The following is an 18,374-nucleotide window of genomic DNA, read 5'->3' on the forward strand; positions in this document are numbered from 1 at the left end:
AGCATTACTTCGCTTTCTAGTTTATCAGTTGCACTGACAGTTCCTGCATTTTGCATATGGGAAACATTACTTCCAGCATAAGGCTCTCCCTTTGGACTGTCATCAGTGCCAGGATTTTCACCAAAATCATGGTGACTCTGGTTGCCTACTGGAGGAGAATGAGATTGCACATTTATCCGTATTTGGATAATGTACTGTTTTGCTCAACTTCTTTGCAGTAGGGCCAGGGGCGGCTCATCCATTACGCAAAGTAAGCGGTCGCAGTACACTTTTTTTTTGCCAGGGGCGCATAGGCGCCTCTGTAAATGCCCCTCGACCACCACTTGAGGAGTGCCCCCTCGGCTCACAACAGCCCTAGCAGTCCGGGGGAAACCTCAGCAAACTATTACGCAAAGTAAGCATTTGATTGTGCCCAGGGGCACTCTTGAGGCGCTCTTGGGGGGAAAATAGACCTTGACATATGCGAGTTGTAGTTACTGGGATGTATAGTTCACCTACAATCAAAGAGCATTCTGGACTCCACCACTGATGGAATTGAACCAAATATGGCACACAGTTCTCCCACGACGAACAGAAAATATATATCAGTGATTGGTTGGGGGGGGGGCGCCAAAATACTGTTTGCTTACCACTGAAAATTACCTAGGGCCGCCTCTGAGTAGGGCCTACAGGATATCTATCTGTTCAAGAAAAGTCTCTTCGACCTTTTGTTGAGAACATGTTTCTCAAGGCCTTGATCAACACTAGGTTCAAGATAGTATAATTTCAACAAGATAGAATCCATCTCATCTCATCTCATCTTTCATTTCCAAAGTCAAGAAATAACCATCTTAAACCTATCTCTACTAGCCTACTTTCCGGGACAGATGATACCCACAACAGAAAGCCTGCCTTGGGCTCACTTCCACATTATGCTTCTGTGGTGATGTCTCCCTCCTCATCAAAAAGCCACTAGAAGATATCAGGACACCAAGATCTCTTCTTCAGTCCAATGCTTCTTCAATTGGTGGCTATCCAGCCATCTCTAGTAGAAAGCCTGTGGGCTCTCACAAAGCTCAGTTACAGATGCCAGCATCAGATGCAAGGTATGCACTGTGGTCCTCAAATAGTGCAGGGCAGAATGGGACATGCAATATCGCTACCAACACCCCCATGAATTGTGAAGGACAAATAAGGCCATAACTCTTAGTGAAGGAGACCTATGAGCTACTACTAGCTCAATGTAGAGCATCTACAAGATATCTGTATACTCAAGCAGTCTGGTTGAATTGGACCGATATTAAACCAGGGGGGAATGGAGCCTACATCTGGATGTGTTCCAGATGATCACAAGAACATTCGGCTGCCTGAACATGGATCTCTATGTTTCCATAAAACATCAAGGTGAGGAAGTTCATAGACAGGTACTGAGCAGAGGAGGGAGGGAGGCATAACGATGATGATGGTTTATACTCCGCCTTTTATCTGCACAAGGAGACTCAAAGCAGCTTGGATGCTCTCAAAGACATGGATGCTCTTTCTCTTTCCCATGGCTGTAGAGACTCCTTTATATCACACTCAACCCACAACACACCATTTCCCCACATTACCTTGAAGGTATTAATAATACCACTCTTTGAGTATTTGAATCCTGAGCAAATGGATCAGGGCATGCATAGTTATGAAACTCTAGTTATACGTCCACCAGAGAATGTCATTGCAGAAATCTGCAGTTACCCTCAACCTTTGCCAGATAGCTTCAACTCAGATGAAGCCATATTTGTCAGGAGGGTCTATAACAGGAAATCAAACTCTAAACCACACACATCAGAGTTAAATGTCATTTTATGTGACTTGCAAGGTCTGAACACTTCCTAAGTTGGCGCCTTGCCCTCTGTCAAGCGCGTCTTCTGCATTTCAAACAACAGGAACCTAGTTGCAAGGGAACATGTTTCCAATTGGAGATCATTTCACTCCTGGCAGAGTTTGGTGTCCTGGAGACTGCAGGAGAATAAGAGGAGGAGGTAGTGCTGCTGTTTTGGCTGAGATGAGAGGATGGTGAACGTGAATCACCTCTCACACTTGAATATCTGAGTGAGACACTTGAATATCTGAGTGAGGCACCAATGTGCCTCACCCTTTCCCTTCTCCTCCCCAGGTCCAGGCAATCCATTGCTTGGGCTGGGGCTGAATGCTTTAAAAAGGCATGGCCATGTCTGGTCCATTTCTCTCCTAGCTGAACCAAAATACAGTGACCCTCACTTCATGATACAAATTAGAAAGAGGATTTTGAAGTCAATTGCTAGAAAGAAAATCAACTCATTTTAAATGTGGTACTAGAGAATGGTACTGAAGATACTGAGGACTGTTAAATAGCAGGGCTGTCTATGACAGAATAGCAGTTAAGAACAGTGCATTTAAATAATTTAACTACTAAATTTAAATAATTTAGCTACTAAATGCAATAACTTTTAATTGCAATTTTTTTTAAAAACCGTGTATTTCTTAAAAAAAGAAATCCTGTGCCTTCACCAAAGCTAAAAACGGAAACCCATATTTTAAGCACTATACCTGTGTTAACTTTGTTTCAGGTTTATTATTTCTTTCTTACACTGCAGATGGCTAGATCTGCTCAGTCTGCAAAAGTGCAAGGGAAGCACATCATAAAATTGCAGCAAAAATACACTTAAAAACAGTTAGGACATTGCCTCAGAGAGTAACTCCCCTCTGTATGCCTCAGCAATTGTTGAGGTCAGAAATATATCTTCTAAGAAGAATTCTACCTACCTAAAGTTTTAGAAGCTGTCTTTGTGTTATTTTGTGCGATTCAAAAGGAATTTATTATTTCTGTGTTTGGGCTTTTTTGATAGATCTCCAACTGCAAATTGTAAGTGTCTTGAGTTGCAGAAAATGCAAGTCTTTGATGTGATTTAACCTCCTTGTCTGTTGCTGCATTAACTTTCTTGGAAATGGGTCCAGTGCTGATGTAACGTTTTTCACATCCCTTAACAAGGGTAAAGAGATTAGCAGGACCCATTCATCCTTTTCCCCCCTCATCCTACCCCTTTTCACAATAAACTACTATATTTCACCACATAATATTTGTGGTGGCGACTATTATGCAGTGAAAAAAGTGTGCCCGCCTGTGTCTTTGCCCTGAACTATAGGGCTTGCCTCGGCTTCACCTGCCCATAGATCTTCAGATGAGAGCTACAGGGCTGGCTTATCTCAGTTGGTAAGCCCTGTAGCTCCAAGGGGTAGTTGCGTAGAGTGGGTGTGACTATCCTGCGAGCAACATCAAAAATACTAATTTTGCTAAACCCAAAATAGGGGTGCAACTTATATGCAGTGGCAATTATTATGCAATGAAAAAAGTATTGTGTACTGCTATGTCTGTACTGAGATAAATCCCAAGCATTTGCTTCTTTAAATATAGTTTACAAAATCATTTTATCCTCTTGCTTAAAGTAATAATTGTTAGCATTGGCATTGAACCAAATGTCGTATTATGCACGCATAAAAAGAAAGGAGGGTGGAATTGTCTGGGGAAAAGTAAGGTAAAACTTTACCTCTGGTCCCATAGGATACTACAGGTTGAACATCTCTTATCCAAAACACTTTGTACCGGAAGTGTTTTGGATTCCTGATTATTATTTTTTTCAGATTTTGGAATATCCGTATTTCCATATACATGCACATGAAGGTATCTTGGAGATGGGACCCAAGTCTAAATACTATATTTATTTATGTCTGATATACATTTATTGCGCATAGCCTGAAGGTAATTGTATTCAATATTTTTAAACAGTTTTATACATGAAATGTATACATCGAATCATCAGAAAGCATGTGAACAATTTCAGATTTTGAAGTATCTTAGCTGTCCAGGTAAGAGATACTCAACCTGCATTACATCAATATCCACCACCTTCCTTTATCAATCTTCTGTGCTTTTTCTTTGCACCTATCTCATCTTGAAGACAATTTTCCAATACAGGCAATATAAAAGCTGGATACAGCATTCCAGATGATAGTTCTTCATTGCATTTTACAATGAGTTCCAGTTTCCCCAATTCCACCAAAAATATAATTTGAATAAAAGAATACCTGATGATACATTGCAGTACCCTTTCACCACCTCTACTTTTGAAATCTGCTGTACATATTTAACCCAAACAGTTATCTACAGTAGGGTTTCTTAAACTTTTCTACTTGGTACCCCATTGCTTGAGAAATTTTTATGTGACCCCAGGTATATGGGTATATAAAATAGGTATAAAATCGATCATGTACTATAATAAATAGCATTTGCAAGGCTTGCTAAGCAGGCTGGTTCTCCTTTTTATGAAGTACAACTGAAGCACCTTCTGCAAAGTCCACTGTTAACGCTGCACAACAGATCTATGTAAATGTCTAAAACAGGGGCCCTCAAACTTTTTAAACAGAGGGCCAGGTCACAGTCCCTCAAACTGTTGGAGGGCCGGATTATAATATGAAAAAAATGAATGAATTCCTATGCACACTGCACATATCTTATTTGTAGTGCAAAAACACTTAAAAGGATACAATAATTAAAATGAAGAACGATTTTAACAAATACAAACTTATTAGTATTTCAGTGGGAAGTGCGGGCCTGCTTTTGGCTGATGAGATAGGATTGTTGTTGTTGTTGTTGTTGTTGTTGTGTGCTTTCAAGTCATTTCAGACTTAGGTTGACCCTGAGCGAAGGCCGGGTAAATGACCTTGGAGGGTCGTATTCGGCCCGCGGGCCTTAGTTTGAGAACCCCTGGTCTAAAACTACCACTAAGGGACATTCAGAAAACATCGAGCTAAGGGGATCCCATTTTGGGTCAGGACCCACAATTTAAAAAGCTGTGATCTACAGAATAAACTCAATTCATTGTACTTATTGCACTTTTATCCTACTTCTCATCCAAAATGCTTAGTACATTTGTTCAAGAGAGAAACACTGCAAGTCAGGATTAGGTTGAGATAAATTGCCATTTGAATATCATGGCTGAGTGGGGATTTTATACTCCAAACAAAATACAATATTCTAACTCTTAGCGGTGGGTCCAATTAGTATATCTTTATCATATGCTCTTCGGCATAGGATACCAATAATGTTATGATCTTGTTACACACCGAGGGTTTTGGTTCCCTGTTTGCATATTGCTAAAAGGAATCAACTGATTACTTTGTGGATTTATTGTATGTGTGGACTTTCCTGACTTGCTTGTAAAGAAAAGGGTGCTTGGGTGCTAGTGAATGGAAAAAAACAAATTTGAGCTGAATCTGAGTGTGGTTCCAGACAGCGAAAAAATCCCTGCTGATTTGGGTTTAAAAAACCCAGGTCAGGGCAGTCTTCTGTCTCCACAGCAGCCCGAAAGCTTGACCTTTCAGCGCTGGGTGTCCAGATGCACTCCCGGAACCTTCTGGGAGAAGACCCAGACATCCTAACCCCCTCTTCCAAAACCCTTAAAAAGCCCTTTAAAAAGAAAATAACTTATGGGGCCAGCACTTAGGAATGACATGCCAGGAGAAGGGGGGAAGCAATTTTCCTTCTTCCTCCCCTCTCCTGGCACATCATTCCTAAGCGCCAGGAGAGGGCTGGCAGCAGAGGAATGCTGGCCCCATAAGTTATTTTCTTTTTAAAGGGTTTTTTTTTTGTGGAGGGTTTGGGGAGGGGGTTGATGCCCTCACTGTTTTCCAGGTTAATTTAACCCAGAAAAACGTGGGACTGCTGTCCAGAACTTCTGTGGGAGCAGCGGAAATAGTGGGTACGACCCACACCTTTCAAGAAGCTGCAGATCAAATCCACTATCAAATTAATTCGCTACAAAGCATGGTTTTCCTGCTTTGTGGCAAATGCAATTGTTTTTCTGTGGGATGTCATCTGGACGCCCCACTTGAAGAAGCGGGAGTTCCCGCTTTTAAAGGACGGTCTAGATGCGCCCTAAATAGCTGAAGTAGCAAGTTGTGACTTACGTAGTGGCTTAGTCTGTAGTATTGTGTGCCACTTACATAGAAATACAGAAGGATTAGGTCTACATTAGATTTCACTACATTTTTCCTCTTCCCTCAATCCCATTTTCTCTTCTCCATAAGTAGCTTTGTTTCTGGAGATCTGAGGGAAGGATGATGCCTTGAAGGCACTGCCATATTATTTAATCCTCCAAATCCCCCAAATCTCCTCTCTTGAAAGCAGGGGGAATAAATTAGAGAAAGTGATTTCTTAGAGACATGAAATAAAAAATAGAGACTATTTCTTAGAAATAGCTAGTGTTGGAATGGAGGCTAAAATGATGCCCTGAGGCACTAAAGAGCCAAGAGAACTTTTTGCACAAATGCCTAGGATAATTAGGAAAAGCAAAGTCCCATTACACAGGTACCTATTAAGGGAAAGTGTTGCATTTACTTTGGCAGTGGAATATGAGGGTGAAATATAAAGTATCCATCTTATTTTTATTCTTTCTCTTTCCTGTAACGAGCGTATGTATTGCTTTAAACATACTGAGCTGTTAAGTTGGCATTTCTCAACCTGGAGGACGAGACCCCTGGAGGGGTCGCGAGGTGTCCGAGGGGTCACCAAAGACCATCAGAAAACACAGTATGTTCTGTTGGTCATGGAGATTCTGTGTGGGAAGTTTGACTCATTCCTATTATTGGTGGGATTGTAGATGAACTATAAATCCCAGCAACTACAACTGCCAAATGTCAATGTCTATTTTCCCCAAGCTGCACCAGCGTTCGCATTTGGGTATATTGTGTATTCGTGCCAAGTTTGGCCCAGATCCATCATTGCTTGAGTCTACAGTGCTCTCTGGATGTAGGAGAACTACAACTCCAAAACTCAAGGTCAATGCCCACCAAACTCTTCCATAATATTTTCTGCTGGTCATGGGAGTACTGTGCGGCAAGTTTGGTTCAATTCCATCATTGGTGAAGTTCAGAATGCTCTCTGATTGTAGGTTAACTATAAATCCCAACAACTATAACTTCCAAATGACACAATAAACCCTTCCCCAACCCCACCAGTATTCAAATTTGAGCATATCGGGTATTTGTGCCAAATTTGGTCCAGTGAATGAAAATACATCCTGCATATCAGATATTTACATGACAATTCATAACAGTAGCAAAATTACAGTTATGAAGTAGCAACGAAAATGATTTTATGGTTGGGGGTCACCACAACATGAGGGACTGTACTAAGGGGTCGTGGCATTAGGAAGGTTGAGAACCACTGTGTTAAGTGATGGTATTTGACTCCAACAAAAGTGTCTTAGATATATAGCAGAAGTCAAAAATGTATGTTGGACACGAGAGAAGCACAAGGGTCCTATGTGGTGGACTAAGATGTACTGGAAAATCATCCAGAGAGTAATGCGGATCCTAAAATAAAGATAAAATTCAAGCCAGGGTTGGGAAGATCTAATGAATGATTTAAAGGTGTAAAGCTTACGATGATTCATTAAGTGGAAACCAAAAAAGAATGATTTTTGAAGATCTTTCAAATAGCAGAAATTGACATATTATCAAATTTGATTAGTGAGAAGTCATTAGATATTTTTTTTTAAGGTTGGGAGTTGTTTTTGATTTATATAAAGAAGAAAGAAGGAAATATTGTGCTTGCAGACTTCAAGACTGATATACCCTATTTGGAATTATTATTTTTACTCAGAAGGTTGAGAGTTGTTTTTTATTTGTTTAAAGAAGAAAGAAGGAAAGATTACGCTTGCAGAATTCAAGACTGATATACCATATATGGAATTATTATTTTTACTTTTGAGTATTATTTTTACTCAGAAGAAAAGCAGTTTTGTCTGATATATAAAAAAAGTTTCAGATTATATCAGAGGTTTAGATGTTGGGATTGGAGTGTTATAAGTCAACCTTTATGTATCTTTTTATGGTGGTGGGGTGGTAGATTAATTTTGTTAGTGCTTAATGTTAGGGCTTCACCCCACAGGCTTCGAGCTCTGTTTTCATGTACTCAGGAAACAGAACCCCACAACGTGAGGGCATTTCCAGTAGGAATTTGTCAGGCTCCGTTTCCGCAATACATGGAAACAGAGGCAGAAGCCCATCTATAGGAGTCAGGTGCTACCTGACTCCCAATGGATTCATGAAGGGGGAAAGCGAGGGAAAGACAGTTAAGGACATAGGAGGGATGGCCATCCTACAAGATAGGGAAAGACTGGAAGGAACGGGGTAACATGGTTTCCTATGCTTTCCCCCACTTTCCCCCTCTAATTGTGGTTATGTCTTTGGTTATTTTATATTTTGTGTTTTATTATTCTTTTTATTTATAGAGCGGTATTGTGGATCAGTTATTTAATATGTATTTGCATGTGCTTTTTCTAAAATAGAATGAAAACATTTACCATATTTATTCAAATCTAGTCTGCCATCAAATCTAATACGCCCATGAATTTACAAAACCCTGAAACCAAAATAAATATATCTTGCTGCCGAATGTAATACGCAGCGGAAAAAAGTACACTCTTTGTAATACCTTCCAAAAAGGTTCGCATTACAGTTGTTGTGTACTTAGAATTCTTTCTTTAAAAATAAAAAGTGTTTGATCACCAAATTTTTCAGCAATGAAAGTAACACCAGAGAATCAGGTAACCCTTGATGGGAAGGAAGACAGGGGGAAATTGAAAGGAGGGAACATGGAAGGAAAAAAAAAAGGAGAATGAGAAGGAAGACAGGAGAAGATGGATGGAGAATGAAAAGAAGGTAAGAAAAGGAGGGTGGGAGGGGGAGGGAGGAAGAAAGGAATGAAGGAAAAGATGAGAAGAAAGAGAAAGAAGGAACAGGAAAAGAGGGAACAAGTGGAATATATAATTTACAAGAGAATAGGGTGGAAGGGAAGAAAAAGGGAAGAAAAGGGGAACTGTGGAAGGGAGAGAGAAAGAAGGAAAAGAAAGAAAGAAAAGAAAGAAAGGGAGATTTATTTATCGTGTCATTAGCAACCATACCATTGTATTACATTTCTAACAGAACAAAACAAACAAACATATTTAAAAAAAACACAGATTTTGCAAACTTGGTAGTTGATGAAATGTCCTTTGACCAGTATCTGGCCACTTGGAGTGCCTCTGGTGTTGCCGCAAGAAGGTCCTCCATTGTGCATGTAGCAGGGCTCAGGTTGCATTGCAGCAGGTGGTCTATGGTTTGCTCTTCTCCGCACTCGCATGTCGTGGATAGAAAGGGAGAGAAAGGTTGAAAGGACAGAAAGAAAGTTTAAAAAAGCAGGCAGACATGTGCACAGGAGAGGCAGCAGGTGTATGTGCCTGTTGTGACTCAGCTGGAACCACAGAGTGTCTCTGATGAGGATGATGGGACTCAGGTTCACAGCCTGGTTCAAAATGTCCCTGTTATAGACAGAGAAAAATTGCAGTTTCCCACAGCAAGGAATGAAAGTGTTGATACTGAAAATAGCCAGGTGCAAGTGCAGTTTGACTCAGAGAAGGAGGACAGTTCTCAGCCTGATAATGATAATGAGTAAACAGGCTGACACTAATGAACAGACTGACCTTGATGAAATGGGAACCTTAGATCGGGCTGACCGTCTGGAATTCAGAGTCCGAAGGAGTGTGAGAATAGCTAACAGGAAGGAGGCCAGAGAAACGCCTTCATGTTTGCAAAGAGTATTAAGCAGTGTGCTTGAGACCAAGTCTTTGTCAAAGCAACTTTGCGTTTAACTTAGAAACTTGCCTTTGCTTGTATGGATTATCTTGCAGTCCTTGTGTTCATGTTTTCAGGATTTTTTCATGTTCTCTTGGGTTTTTGTTTTGCTGGTGCCTTTTTGGATTAATCTTCAAAGTGCTGTTTATATTGATCTTTTGAAACATTACTTTTACGAACTTTTTACCTTTTATTTTTAATAAACTATAAAGACTTCTGGCTGTGTGCAGTTTGGTGTTTTTCAGTAAGGTGAATCTACTCTGAGGTGTGACAGTGCCAGCCTTCTTACCTGCCCAAAGACACCTCCTCCTCCATTTTCAGGCTCCACCTGCTTTGCACCACAAGCCTGGGCAGGTTCCAGGAGCTGAGAAGGAGGAGACTAAGGTGGTGATGACTTGGGGCAGGCCAGGAGGTCAACGTGTGTTCCTGCTGCATCTCCTGTGTGCCCCCGTGCTTGCTCACACTTTACAATATTACACAAATGTAATGTGCACCTTAGGCTGGGGTGAAAATTGCTGGAAGAAACATTAACAACCTCAGATATGCAGATGACACCACTCTGATGGCCAAAAGCGAGGAGGAGTTGAGGAGCCTTCTAATCAAGGTGAAAGAAGAAAGCGCAATGTAGTTAATACATAGATGTTATTTTTAAAATATTGTTCCCAGATCAATCAGTATTCTTTCAGAAAACAAGTAATACGAGGGGTTTTTTTTGAGGAGCCTTCTAATCAAAGTGAAAGAAGAAAGCACAAAAGCTGGGTTGCACCTAACATCAAAAAAACCAAGATCATGGCAACAAGAATGATTGACAACTGGAAAATAGAGGGAGAAAATGTGGAGGCAGTGACAGACTTTGTATTTCTAGGTGCAAAGATTACTGCAGATGCAGACTGTGGCCAGGAAATCAGAAGACACTTACTTCTTGGGAGGAGAGCAATGTCCAATCTCGATAAAATAGTAAAGAGTAGAGACATCACACTGGCAACAAAGATCCGCATAGTCAAAGCCATGGTATTCCCTGTAGTAACCTATGGATGTGAGAGCTGGACCTTAGGGAAGGCTGAGCAAAGGAAGATAGATGCTTTTGAACTGTGGTGTTGGAGGAACGTTCTGAGAGTGCCTTGGACTGTGAGAAGATCCAACCAGTCCATCCTCCAGGAAATAAAGCCCGACTGCTCATTGGAGGGAAGGATACTAGAGACAAAGTTGAAGTACTTCGGCCACATCATGAGGAGACAGCAAAGCCTAGAGAAGACAATGATGCTGGGGAAAGTGGAAGGTAAAAGGAAGAGGGGCCAACCAAGGGCAAGATGGATGGATGGCATCCTTGAAGTGACTGGGCTGACCTTGAAGGAGCTGGGGGTGGTGACGGCTGACAGGGAGCTCTGGCGTGGGCTGGTCCATGAGGTCACGAAGAGTCGGAGACGACTGAATGAATGAACAACAACAACAATGCGCACCTTAAATTTGGCATGATCATTTAGCCAAAAAGGTGTGCCTTAATTTTCCAGTAACTACCTAACTAAATATGGTAACTACGCTAACTTATTGTACTACATTTCCCATATTTTTTTTCTGAATATTGAGAAATTTCAACATAATACTACTCAACTTTGGTTTGTTTTGAGTGAGAAAGTACCGAATGCCTGCTTTAGCTTGGACTAAGGATGATTGAATTGGTGCAAGGAGAAGTGCTTACTTATTTATGTATATTTATGTACTTTGGTTTCATCCAAAGACTCAAGAGCTATATTTTCACCCCAAACTAATCCTGTGACAAGCTGAGGGAAATAAACAGTTATTTCCCAAGGCCACTCAATGAGCTTTAACTGTTTTGGGCTTTTAATCTGAATTTTCCATAGTAGAGACTGCTGAACACTGGCTAAGTTCAATATGTCTGTAAATTTAAATATCTGAGAGCACTTACTATTATAGTCCAATTATGTTCACTGATCTTAGAAATGTTCCATGAAAATAATGTATTTCTATTCTAGTTTTAAAATAAATGTTAGTAGATTGGTAAAAGAGATCCAAAAAAAGAAGGAAAAATCTCTCTTGTAATTATATAACTTGTTGCAAATTGCTTTTTCACTCCAAAATCTATACAATAAAGCACCTTTTCTAGGCTTTCTGGTTACACATGGACCATGGACAGAGGTAACAACAGAATACCAAGAAGTGAAAATTAATTACCTTTCTCTCCTTTTTTTCAGGAAAACTTAAGATTTGCCTTCTGATTCTCAACCAGCCTTTGAACAAAGGTCATTTTCATCATCTGTGGAGTAGAGGTAATAATAATGTTATACACTTCTCCAAATACTTTTTTTTTTGCTTTCTGTCTTAATGTACTTCCTGCATTGCAGCTCTCTATATAGTGGTTTCCATTAGTGACATAAATTTATCAAGTTTATTTTGAGTATTTGATCAAGTTCTACCTGAGGTGATAGCTGGACGGTATCACAGTAGAGGGCAGAAGGGTCCCATGTGGATGAAGGCTTCTGCATGCAAAACCTTACAATAGAGAGCCATATAAGAAATGACCATATCATCGAGATGGCTAGGCCTGCACCCTTATCTGCATTTTTGAGATGTCTATGTTAAACTAATATCAACACAGAGAAATTATTAATTTAGTCATGTGTCTCTCCGCCTCTTTGCTGAAGGGGTACATTACCTAGCTAGTGAACTGATTATGCACATTTTTAAAAATAATATCAGTGGGCACTTTATGGACTTCTAGATATTTTTATTTATTTATTTATAGCCCGCCTTTCTCAGCCATATGGCAACTCAAGGCGGGTTACAGATTGGCACAATTCGATGTCAGGCATTCATAAAAATGCCATTAAAAGCAATCAACATTACAATATAAAACATATATAAAAACCATCAAAGCATATAATCATCGGTGTCATCTTGTTAAAAACGTTATCCAGTAACATCGTCTGGCCATTACATGTTCATCATTACTTTTTTTTCGGAACGTCAGGAGGGATGGGGCCGATCTAATATTCCTGGGGAGGGAGTTCCATAGCTGGGAGGCCATCACTGAGAAGGCTCTGTCCTTTGTCTCTGCCAATCGCACTTGTGAGGCAGGCGAGATCGAGAGCAGACGATCTTAAGCTCCTAGATGGTTCATAGAAGGAGATACGTTCGGACAAGTAAGCTGGGCCGGAATTGTTTAGGGCTTTTGTGATGAAGCATTGATTTTTAACTGTAAGTTAAGCGTAGAAAACTCAGGAGAAGAAAACTATGTGTCTCTACAGTTAAATATGATTGTGTGTGTGTGTATATGTATGTGTGTGTGTGTGTGTGTGTGTGTGTGTATATATGCTTAGATGGTTGAATATTATATGTATGTCTTCAGGAGGTAAAAGACAGTTATGGATGTACATAAAGGGTTAATCATTTAGAAATGGCAGAACTAGGGGGATGAGACCAAGCTCAGCACTCTGAGTTAGGTTACCATGGAGAAAGGGTGGAGCCAACTGCACTTACCAGAGGCAGACATTTTGAGGCTTCAGTCCTTTGGTCATCGAGCTAAAGGGAAGGTGGTTCAAACGTGTGGTGAACCAAACTAAGGGAAAGCTTGAGTGATTTAAATAAGTCAAGGGGTTTAGGTTTGTGGTTTAGCTGTGCACTAATAAGAAAAGAAATCCCTCTGGGAATCTTTACTTCAGCAGGAAGCTGAAGGGAGACAAGGGCATTAGCTGACCTTAGTTAATCTGTCCAATAAGGAAACATATTTAGAAGTATAACAACTAAAGAACTAGTTGGTGAAGTAAAAGACATCCTAAAGTTATATTAAGATTTGTTGAAACTGTAACTCATGAAGCTTTATATCTCAGGAGAAGAGAACTCTGAAATCATTAAGACCCTTCCATACTCCAAGTAAACTTATTCTTGTTTTAGTAACTCAAGTCTCAGTGTACTATTTCAAGGAGGAAAAAACCTCGCTACACACCAAAAGAAGCACTACAGAGTGGTACCAGTGAATCTATTTGAAAATAGGGGAATCCATTAATAAACTAAATAAGAAACCCTTATTAATTGGTGGCAGCATAGCCTAGTACCTCACAGATGGTGGCAGCATACTAGATTAAATAGAATATCAGACAACAAAGAGGAAGCCTTTACAGCAGGGGTCCACAAACTTTTGAAAAAGAGGGCCAGGTCACAGTCCCTCAAACTGTTGGAGTGCCGGATTATAATTTGAAAAAAAATATATGAATGAATTCCTATGCACACTGCACATATCTTATTTGTAGTGCAAAAAACACTTTAGAACAATACAATAATTATAATGAAGAGCAATTTTAACAAATATAAACTTATTAGGATTAGTATTTCATTGGGAAGTGTGGGCCTGCTTTTGGCTGATGAGATGTGATTGTTGTTGTTGTTGTGTGCTTTCAAGTTGTTTCAGACTTAGGTTGACCCTGAGCGAGGGCCGGGTAAATGACCTTGGGGGGCCGTATTCGGCCCCCAGGCCTTAGTTTGAGAATCCCTGTCCTAGATGGTTCATAGGAGGAGATACGAATGGACAGGTAAGCTGGGCCGGAATAGTTTAGGGCTTTATAGGCTAAAGACAGCACTTTGAATTGTGCTCAGTAGCAAATTGGCAGACAGTAGAGCTGACGCAACAGAGGAGTAGTGTGTTCCCTGAGCGCCACTCCTGTTAGTAACCTGGCTGCCGCCCATTGGACTATTTGAAGCTTCCGAACACTCTTCAAAGGCAACCCCATGTAGATCACATTACAGTAATCTATTTGGGATGTAACAAGAGCATGGACCAATGTGGCCAAGATATGAATGAGTTTATGTGAGGAAATGGCTCACAGAAATGTTTTCTTGTTAGGTTTATAATGCACTGTCTCAAATCAATGTTGTATTTCTAATTTAGGAATTATGTGTTTGGGAAAGGTCATCTACAAAGCATTATGTTATAATTACTGTAAAAAGACAAGGTTATAGCCTTTTATCATCCATACTCGGAGCCTACCTTTTTGCTGTTGGAGATATGTATGATTTGAATAAGCAGTGTGGAATCTTTGGAGATATATAAGTCATGAGAGGCTTGAAGCTATTTCCTCCTTCCATGGGAAAATCAATGCTTGGTACGAATTCTTCCCTTCAGGATTTTTACAATATTTCAGGACTGAGCTGAAAACCTATTTCCAGCAGTCATTTATTGGATTTCCAATAGCTAGACAAAATTGAGAGTGCAGCAAAGTAGGATTTTCAGTGTGATTAAAAACAAAGAAAGATGGTCTACTGCAAAATCGGTTTATCAGAGCGCTTTATGAGAGCTAGTGTAATGTAAGCCCTTGCAACATTAGTAGGCAGCAACCTTTAGCTACCTCTACTTAACAAGATGCTCCCTGGAGTTTTGTGAAGCTTAATTCTGAGTAATTGTGCATATTTACCAGGCTGTTAGATTATGTGTTGTCCAACAGAAAGTATCTTGTCATAATTATACTTCATGAATTTACTGGATTAGGGACATTAGCAACACATGAAGCCCCAGCATGTCCACTGATGTTTTTAAAATAATGTAGTCCAGCTCTTTCTGCAACATTAGCTATTTGAGATTTAAACAGCATCTAGATACATACACTCACATAATGCTGTTTATAGGCCTTTGCCACCAGGTCGATCATAGGAGCCCATTGGCAGGGGAGTAAGCTTGTTTTATGAAAATTTGTGGTTGCGACCCACAGTTTAAGAAGTATTGCTATAAAACATAGTTTTCAATCCTTGCTCCAAAAGCAATACACTTTGTGAGGATGCTTGTCAGTTTGGGGGAGTGATATTATTCACATTTATCCTGAATGATTATAGCACTATATTCCCCTTTAATCGAAGAAGGGCGACCGGAGTCATCATGGACATTGTCACAGCCATCTTTGAATTCTCGTACCCACTTACGCACTTTGCTTTCACTCAAACAGTATCACCGTACACTTCACAAATCTGTCAATGAATTTCTGCAGCAGGCATGTTCCTTGCTGCCAAAAACCGTATCACTGAGCGAACCTCAAATGCGGCGGACAAGTTGATAGTCTTAAACATTTTTAAAGCACAGAACAGAACCGTACAGGTTAGCTACAGAGCGGAAACTGAGCATAGTTGTTCCCGAGGCATGCCTGTACACGACGCACGCACTCGTTGCGGAATGCGCGTGAACTACTAGTGTCTACAACAAAATGGACCTTACTTTAAAAATACCCCTCATATTATAGTTTTGTAGTGTGGAAGGACTACAGACAATCCTCAGGTTACGAACAAGAGAAGTTCTGTACGTTTGTTAGTAAGTTGAAACAGATACATTTCTAAGTTTAACTCCAGCCATAAATATATGTGTGTGTCGGTGTGTACACAGACACACAGACACACACACACAGAGTATTAGCTTTGGATAGCATAGGGAAGGTTTAACACCCCTGTGGTGTTCGTTTTGCTGTCTGCGCCCCCTGTTCAGAAGATTTTCATCTCACTTTCTGTCCTTGTGATAATTGGAGTTTGAAACTTTTGGCTAGCACCAGGACTGTGGTGCAGCTGGCTGGGAGTTAGCTACATTAAGATCACTACTTATGTCATTCCGCAGGAGCCTAAAGACATGGCTATTTGAGAAGGCCTTTAACTAAGTGCTACAATAATAATTGGCAATGACGACTGGAACGGAATATGGATTATGAGATTGGTTTACGATTCTATGATGAGACGGCGCGGATGATTTAGTGTAATATATATTATTGTTATATTTTGATAGTTATGTTGATATTTCGTTGTGTTACTGCTTTATTGTAAACTGTTTTTCACGTGTTGTACACCGCCGTGAGTCGCCCTAGGGCTGAGAACGGCGGTTAACAAATGAAGTAAATAATAAATAAATAAATAAATAAATAAATAAATAATACTGACCAAAAGGTCATGAGTTCGATGCCAGCCCGGGTCACAGTGAGATTCTGACCAATTTGTGTAGCTTGCTGTCAACGTTTGTAGCCCGAAAGACAGTTGCATCTGTCAAGTAGGAAATTTAGGTACTGCTTATGCGGGGAGGCTAATTTATGATGCCATAAAAATCTCCAGCAAGCATGCAAAGAATGAGGAAGTACTTCATCAGTGTCACAAATAGACGGTGAAGCGACAACTGCCCTGGTGGTCAAAACTGTTGTTGTTCATTCGTTCAGTCGTCTCTGACTCTTCGTGACCTCATGGACCAGCCCACGCCAGAGCTCCCCGTCGGCCGTCACCACCCCCAGCTCCTTCAAGGTCAGTCCAGTCACTTCAAGGATGCCATTTATTTATTTATTTATTTATTTATTTATTTATATGCTTGTATACCGCTAATATCTCGGCCTAAGTCGGCGGTTTACAACAATTAAAAACAGTATTCAATTTAAAACATAAAACATGTATACAATACAAATTATTGGGCCACCAATAATAATCACAAGCATCTCGTAACTAAAAACACAATCCAAAATTTGTCGTCCATGATTGCCAGTCCTTAGTCATCAAAGTTCGTTGCAACGGATTAACCGAATGCTTGTTTAAACATCCATGTTTTCAATCTCTTCCGAAACACCATCAGCGAGGAGGCTGATCGTACCTCTATGGGGAGGGTGTTCCAAAGCTGAGGGGCCACCACAGAAAAGGCCCTGTCTCTCGTTTCCGCCAGCCGCACCTGTGAAGCCGGCGAGATAGAGAGCAGGGACTCTCCAGAAGATCTTAGGGTCCTGGTGGGCTGATAGGCTGAGATACGTTCGGATAGATAAGTTGGGCCAGAACCGTTTAGGGCTTTAAAGGCCAACGCCAGCACTTTGAATTGAGCCCGGTAGCATATCGGCAGCCAGTGGAGCTGGTGCAGCAGAGGAGTTGTGTGCTCCCTGCGCCCCGCTCCTGTTAGTATCATGGCTGCCGCCCGTTGGACTAATTGGAGCTTCCGGGCTGTCTTCAAAGGCAACCCCACGTAGAGAGCCATCCATCCATCTTGCCCTTGGTCGGCCCCTCTTCCTTTTGCCTTCCACTTTCCCCAGCATAATTGTCTTCTCTAGGCTTTGCTATCTCCTCATGATGTGGCTAAAGTACTTCAACTTTGTCTCTAGTATCCTTCCCTCCAATGAGCAGTCGGGCTTTATTTCCTGAAGGATGGACTGGTTGGATCTTCTCGCAGTCCAAGGCACTCTCAGAACTTTCCTCCAACACCACAGTTCAAAAGCATCGATCTTCCTTCGCTCAGCCTTCCATAAGGTCCAGCTCTCACATCCGTAGGTTACTACAGGGAAGACCATGGCTTTGACTAGGCGGATCTTTGTTGCCAGTGTGATGTCTCTACTCTTTACTATTTTACCCTATACTTCATTTTAATAAAAGTAATACCATTTAATACCAGATTTTCTGAAGAATCAACATAACCTTCATAGATTTCTCTGCAAATGTTGTTGGTGACGCATAGCAAAAGTGATATTTGCTAGTCACCACAGAGCTGTGACATCCCAGTGATATCCAGAGGCGGCCCTAGGTAATTTTCAACGGTAAGCAAACAGTATTTTGGTATTTTGCCCCCCCCCCCCCCCAAGCCAATCATGGATATATATTTTCTGTTCATCATGGGAGTTCTGTGTGCCATATTTGGTTCAATTCCATCATTTAGGAGAACTATACATCCCAGTAACTACAACTCACATATGTCA

The 18,374-nt window shown here is 40.7% G+C and overlaps 1 protein-coding gene across 4 annotated transcripts in view; it reads left to right on the forward strand.

Moving 5' to 3' along the window:
- The window catches only part of TPK1 (thiamin pyrophosphokinase 1), a 455,788-nt gene that overhangs the window by 73,676 nt on the left and 363,738 nt on the right, over positions 1-18,374 (forward strand). For all 4 annotated transcript variants that reach the window (XM_067470165.1, XM_067470166.1, XM_067470167.1 and 1 more), the window contains one exon: positions 11,889-11,963. In XM_067470165.1, the coding sequence (XP_067326266.1) occupies positions 11,889-11,963 (75 nt within the window). The remainder of the gene's footprint in view (positions 1-11,888; positions 11,964-18,374) is intronic.

This window comes from Anolis sagrei, chromosome 6 (genome assembly GCF_037176765.1).
Source record: "Anolis sagrei isolate rAnoSag1 chromosome 6, rAnoSag1.mat, whole genome shotgun sequence".
NCBI classification, from domain to species: domain Eukaryota; kingdom Metazoa; phylum Chordata; class Lepidosauria; order Squamata; family Dactyloidae; genus Anolis; species Anolis sagrei.